Source organism: Agelaius tricolor, unplaced genomic scaffold (assembly GCF_023055355.1).
Source record: "Agelaius tricolor isolate 1412-34295 unplaced genomic scaffold, bAgeTri1.0.p SCAF_4, whole genome shotgun sequence".
Lineage (NCBI taxonomy): Eukaryota > Metazoa > Chordata > Aves > Passeriformes > Icteridae > Agelaius > Agelaius tricolor.
Window position 1 is genome coordinate 48,605,003 of NW_027269264.1, and position 6,603 is coordinate 48,611,605.

The following is a 6,603-nucleotide window of genomic DNA, read 5'->3' on the forward strand; positions in this document are numbered from 1 at the left end:
AGGCTTTCAGCAGGAAAGAGTGAGTGCTGGTCACAGTTAGTGTCAGAGGATTACTTTGGAGATGCACCATCCTGTTTGGGCTGGAAAAGGGGCTTTCTTGGGGCCAGTCTCTTCCCAGGATAAGAGAATGAGAGTTTCATCCCACATGCACCTTCCACTGTGTTTTAGCCCAGCTTTTCCAGGACATATTCACAGACTGCACAAGACTGTACTTAAATATCTTTGATTTTATTTCTTGTTTTTTTGGGATATCTTCCTCCACAGCTGGAAACATCATGGCATGCTGGTACACACTGATCCTGCGAGGGGGTTCCAGTCTCCCAGGTGCGGCCAGGATGAGATGCTGCTCCCTCTTTCAGCCCGTTCGAGTGAAGGTGTTGTGCCCAGTCCTGTGGGGAAGCAGACTCTCATTGGTGCCCAGCCAGCAGCAGGGCAGGGATCCCAGGGATCCCACATGGACTGGGGGTTCCTTGGCTCACCTGGTGGCTTTCCAGTCATCCGGCTCCGAGTCGACTTTCTCCCGCAGCAGCCAGGAGGTGTGCAGGACCTCCTTCCCATCGTCCCCATTGAAGCACTGGCCCACAAAGACAGCTGTGGAGTCTAAAGCAGTGGTGGCTGTCAGCATCCCAACAGGACCCCAGCTGGTTTTGGAGCTTCAAAGGCATCAGTGAGTTTAGTGCTCATGGAGCCTGAGTGGATCCCGATATTTGCAGGGAAATGATGTGTGGCAGAGGTGTTGTCAAAGCAACCCTTGGTGCTGCCTCACCCAGACCTTGTTTTGGGAGGTGTACTGCTGTCTGCAGACACCATCCACAGTGGGGAGAGGTCAGGGAAGGAGAGACAGGGGACAGCAGAGAGAACAGAGGAATTGGGATGAGCACTGGGACCTGCCTGTCTGTGCCCATCCCCATCCTTGCTCCTGGTGTGCATCTCCATCCATCCCTCCATCCACCCAACCACTCCATCCAACAACATCCATCACGCAACCACAGACCTGAGAACTTCTTCCAGTTGACAGTGAAGCCAAAGGTGCACTGTCCATCCTCATCCAGGTGCTGGGAGCCGGTCAGTGGGGATGGCTGGATGGGTTTCTTGGCACTTGACACGGCAGTGTGGTACTCGCCAGAGAAGGTTCCATCCTTGCCAACCTTGAACACTTGCATCTTGGAGCCCAGGTCATTCTCCCACCAGCCGGTCAGGTTGCACGGCTGGGGACAAGCAGACGTGTCCCTGGGGGCTGCCTGTACACAGCCCACACAGGCTGAGCCCCTGCCCACACCCCCTGATGCCCACAGGTGCTGGCACCCACCTTGATATGGCTTCTGCTCTTCCCCATGGTCGCCTTTTCCTCCTTCTTGCTGGCCTTTTTGTCCCCAGGGTGCTCAATTCCCTGGCAGAGGATCTTGGAAAAGAACACAAGCACAGGTCAGGCTGTGGATGGTGGCACAGCAGAGTGTTTCTGGAGTCCTGAGAGTGCTCGAGCACTCATTTTTAAAATACTTGATTCGTAAAGTTGCTGCTATCTCAGCTACATCAAGAGGGCCAAAAGCTGGGGTAAGCCAAGCAAAGGGGAGAGGTGAAGAAAAGTAAAAGGTGGAAGCCTTGGGCAGGCAGGAACATGGGTGGGACCCCTGCTGTAGCCCTGGCAGGTGATCTGTGTGAGTCCAGGCATGTCTGCCCGTGTTTGTGGGTACCTGTGCTGTGCTCAGCACACGTGTAGCAGGGCAGGGAAGCTCTCTGGGGTGGGCATAGCCCTCAGGTCCACAGTGGGCTCCATCTCAGGCAGAGCCCTGCACATCCCACCTGCAGCTGTAAGCCCTGCCTGCTCTCTGCTGCCCTGCACCGTCCGAGACAGGGGCAAGTCACCTCCGGGGGCAGGGTCCCCGTGCTTCCCCTGCCCCAATCCCCCTCCAAGTCCCTGGGAGAGAAGTGGGGGATTTCCATATCCATGGCTCCTGCAACAGGGAAGGAATCTCCATGCACATCCCTCCCGGGCACACGGACTACCCTGGAGCATCACTTCCCTCATCTCCCTCGGGAGCCTTTCCCGTCTGGGTACCCGCTGGAGCAGGGGATCCTCCTGTTGCCGAGTATTCCCCCCGCAGATGGCTCTTCCACGCGTGTCCCACCCCGAGCAAGCGCTGCAGCTCCCATATCATGTTCCACCTCTCCGGCGAGTGTCCCACTCGTGTCCCTCCCCGAACACCGGGATCCCCAGGTGTGCTCCCACCCAGACTTCCCCGGAGCCGAGTTTCCCACGCTGGCTCCCAGCAGGAGCCCCCACCTGGAAGCCCGCCGCAGCCGCGGCCACGGACACCCCTGCGGGCAGGGCGAGAGCGGAGAGGACGCGGCGGCTCATCGGGATGCAGCTCGGGATGCAGCTCGGGATGCAGCAGCGGCAGGGAACCGCGCCGTGCCCGTGAGTCACAGACTTATTTATATTCGGCTCCGCCGCTGCTTTCCGAGAAAGCCCTGGGTGGTACCTGAAGGAGGAACCGATACTGGGGCACAAGGAAGGGAAAGGAGACAGGGAGGGCAAAAGTTGTGGGGACAAGGACAGGAGCAAGGACAGGGATGGGCACAGGGCTGGGGATGAAGACAGGAAGAGGTTGTGGTGGGATGGGAACGGGAACTGGGGTGGGAAGGGGGGCAAGGATGAGGGATGGGGATGTGCACGTGGATGTGCACATGGGAACGGGAACAGGGGCAGGGATGGGGAGGGGAACAAGGGTGGGAGGGATGGGGACGGGGCAGGGATTAGAGGCAGGGATGGAGATAGGCAGCCGGACTGGAACAGGGATGGACACAGGAATGGGTATGGGCAGAACAGGGATGCAGGAGGGGTTGTGTGGGTCTGCCCACTGACATCACCCAGCCTGGGGGTCTTTAGCTCCATGTCTGCTGGTTGAGGACTGGGTCTAAGTTTCCATCCTGCCCTGCTGGAGTTCTTGTGTCCCAAAGCACCCTCAGGTCATCGCAGGCGATGGACAGAAGGACAGAGATTCATGAGGACTGGGCAAGGCATGTGTGCAGGGACAGCAGGTGATCTGCAGTGGGTCCAGGGAACTGGGAGGTGAATGAAACAAACTGGCCCCAGCAGCAGTAGGAAAACCTCTGAGTAGGGCATTGAGGCTGGAGGTGAGCAGCCCAGTTTGCATGTACCAGGCAAGAGAAAAAGGAAAATGAAATGTCAATAAAAGAACAGGATCACACCAAGGTCAGGGACAGGATGTGAGATACAGCTGATGAACACAGATTGTGACACAGAGGGGGTGGCGCCCCCAGTGCTGATTTCTCCTAAAGCTCTGCAGTTTTACTTTCAGTTTTCTTATTAAGCAAGCACAATCATTCTCTGTCCCACTGGCTGCCTTCTCGGGAGGAACCAGGAGCCAGGGAATTTGCAGTTGTTGAGGTAATGAAATGACAGAAATTAAATTAAATTAAATTAAATCTTGTGTCCTGGGCCAACATGGTTGTCAGTGGCGTTGTGCTTCTCTATGCAGGGCTCCCAGCCTCATCCCACACTCACACTGGGGTCCCAAGGCTTTAACCTCACAGACCACTCAGAGAAGTCTTTGGGTGCTTATGGTGCTGGTGACAGCCACAGTGGGTGTTTGGGGAGGGGAAGCAGGAGAACGACCCCAGCACAACCAGGGCAGTGCCAACGATCAGTGGGGATGAACTGAGGGCTCTGTGCAGAATGCAGGCATGAGGATGAGGGCACAGGGGTGAGGATGAGGATGCACGGTGACTTTTAACCAGAAGCTGAACCACCAGGCACATCAACCAGTGGTCAGTCAGTACAAGCTTACCCTGCAGAGCCTCAGGTCTGTGTGCTCTGTGTGCAGCCCCAGAACTCAGCAGGGACTGAGGGAAAAGAGCAAAGGCTGAGGGAGGCTGGGGAAGGACAGGCACACTGTGAGAGGAAGAGGAGGGCAGACAGGCACGTACACTTTCTCAGGGCACTGTGTGCTTTCTGCCCCTTCCATCAGTCTCTTGCCCCAGCAGCTCTGCAGCTGCCAGGCAGCATTGTTCCTCACACCCTTTGCATCCCTCCCTGCCCACACAGCTTCTCCCCGTGGTGCTCAGGAGCAGCAGTTAGGAGCTGTGCATCGTGGATTATGTAACTAATGAGCTGGAAACTTCATGAGCTGCTGAAATGATGGATTAGTGAATTGTAGTGTCAGACCGGTGCAAAGGGCATCAGCCCTTGTTTGATTTGTTTCCTTTCCTAAGGAGCTGATAAAAAGTTTAATGTTCAGATAACATCCTGTGAATATGAACACCAGAAAGGATCCGTATCCTGTTCCACTCCCAGCTGATCAGGTGGCAGCCAGTCAGTGGGAAGTACATTATGCCCACATTCATACAACAGGCACACCTGCAGTACCTGGCTGTAGCCACCCGCCCGGCCCTGCAGCTCCCCCTGGAGTCCCAGGCCTCTCTCCCGATCCCCCCAGCATCCTGCCTGGATTTTGGACCGCCCCAACACCCTGGATTTCCCTCTGTGAGGGCTGGCACCCAGATGTCCCCCATATGTGCGTGCAGCACCGAGACTCCCAAGCAGAGCGGTGGCTGGAATTGGAGTTTGATGGGAGGATGGGGCAGAGAGGGGTGCAGAGACAGCAGATGAGGCCAGGGGAGAGTGCTGGCTTGCCTGCATGCGGCTTTCACTCCTACCCTCAGCTGTGGGGTGTCCTGCTGCCCCACACTGGGGGCGCTCCCTGGAGCCACCCAGCCCTGTGAATGTCCCAAATGGGTGCACAGGCAAGAAGGCCCCTGCTGAGGCCTGAAACCATGGTCAGGAAGCAGAATTACTGTACCCCAGCCCCATCTATCCCATGCCCTCCAAAACACTTCCCTGTTGTCCCCCTGCCAGCACCTTGCTCTCCCCATGGCCACAGATGGGGAGACACCCACACAGGGCTGCTTGTACGCCAGGGACACGAGGGACACGCTCTCTGCTCTGTGGGGAAAGGTTTATCTGGCTCCATGAGGGAGGGCAGCAAGTGTGGGAACGGGGAGCCCCACCAACAGGCGGCTGGGAGGCACTGGGAAGAAGCAGGGCAAAGTGAGGGTGTGTTCCCTGCTAAGAGCCCAGCTTGGGACTGGGACAGGGGGGAGACCTGGGGATGCAGAAGGACAGCAGGGTGCAGGCAGCACTGGTCCCTATTCCCATCAGTTGATGTGGGTGAAGAAGGAAGTGTTGAGTCTGCAGGGAAGCTGTGTCAGCAGGGTGGGAGGGAGGGCCGTGGGGTGAGATGGCAGGGACAGAGCCAAACCTTGTGGCTTTCCAGGTGTCCCTGTGTCACAGGATCTCTTCCTGCAGAGCCACGTGCTCTCCAGTGTCTCCTTCCCTTGGTGATCCATGAAGCCCACAGAGGCAGTGCTGGAGTCTGGCGAGGTTTGAGAGAGGCAGAGCAGGGTCAGAGCCTGCACCTCAAGACAGGGAAGCCTGGGCCACCTACTCCTGGCAGACAGACGAACATGCCCTGGACAGAGATATGGACTTCCCTGCCACACTGGCCAGGTGGACTGCTTCCACATCACTGGACAGAGAGCTGGGCATCAGCCCTGCTGCTGGACAGACAGATGGACACTCCCATCACCTCTTCCAGACAGCCCTGAAACCCACCACAGACAAGCTCTCCCACCACCACTTCCCAAGGCAGGAATGCGTGCATGTGGCCAATCTGTGCCCACAGGCAGGGCTCCTCTGGGTGCCACAGAGGATTTGGGCACCAGACGGGGGGGTCCCCACTCCCAGCATGGGCAGAGGGTCAGTGTCACTGCTGTAGCTGAGAGCTGCCACTGCACAGTGGATCCAAAGGTGGGGTGTCTCTTGGCACTGGGATGCTGCTGGACCCCTCGCAAGGCTGACACCAGGATCTGCTTGTTGGTGGCTGCCACTGCAGTGTGGCAGGAGCCCGAGAAGGTCCCAGCTCTGTTCATGGCCAAGATGGTCATATTGGAGCCCAGTTCATTTCTCCACTGCCCCTGCAGGTCACACTGGGGGCTGGGGGTTGTGTGGGTGGCTTGGGCAGTGCTGAGCCACAGTTCCTCCTTCCCACACCAGCAGTGACACGTGTGTCGCATGGCATGGCCCCTCTGTGTGACAGCTGAGACCAGCACATGGGCACCAGCTGGGACAGCGCCTCTCCCTCCCTGGGCAGGGCAGGGCAGGGCTGGAGGTACTGGGTACCCCCCTATAGCAGGGACAGGAGACCCACAGTACCCTCAAGCACAGCACAGCCAGAGCTGGCAGCCTCCTTGGTCATGGACACTGCACTGTGGTGTGGCATGGCACAGCCAGACACAGCGGGGGGAGAGAAACACTGAGTGCTGGGGTGTCACAGGACAGCACAGCATGGCATGGGAGAAACATGCAACCCAGTCAGCCCTGCACACTGTGCCCCAGGGGTGGCACAGCATGGCAGAGCAGTCTGTGGCACAGCACAGAGTGGCACAGCACGGCAGGGCATGGCATGGCACCAGAAAGCACAGCAGGAGCAGGAAGCCCTCTGGTCATTCCCAGTGCACCACAGGGATGGCACATGGATGTGTGCCACATGGATGGCACAGCCAGGGCATGCAGCCCCTCGT

At 58.0% G+C, this 6,603-nt stretch overlaps 1 protein-coding gene across 1 annotated transcript; it reads right to left on the bottom strand.

Annotated features, from left to right (window-relative positions):
* Positions 1–207: 207 nt before the first annotated feature.
* On the bottom strand, positions 208–2,692 carry LOC139589306 (avidin-like). Its single transcript, XM_071425623.1, has 5 exons — positions 2,285–2,692; positions 1,310–1,402; positions 995–1,208; positions 480–600; positions 208–389 (listed from the first exon to the last, which is right to left on the bottom strand). The coding sequence occupies exons 1-5, from the start codon at positions 2,357–2,359 to the stop codon at positions 356–358; spliced, it is 537 nt and encodes a 178-aa protein (XP_071281724.1). The 5' UTR covers positions 2,360–2,692; the 3' UTR covers positions 208–355.
* Between the last annotated feature and the right edge of the window lie 3,911 nt (positions 2,693–6,603).

Bases quoted from the DNA above. Each gene is read 5' to 3' on its own strand.
- LOC139589306 (XM_071425623.1), bottom strand. From the start codon at position 2,359: ATGAGCCGCCGCGTCCTCTCCGCTCTCGCCCTGCCCGCAGGGGTGTCC. The intron at 1,403-2,284 runs GTGGGGGCTCCT...TTCTTTTCCAAG, and splicing joins CGGCTGCGGCGGGCTTCCAG to ATCCTCTGCCAGGGAATTGA. The intron at 1,209-1,309 runs GTGGGTGCCAGC...GCTTGTCCCCAG, and splicing joins AGAGCAGAAGCCATATCAAG to CCGTGCAACCTGACCGGCTG.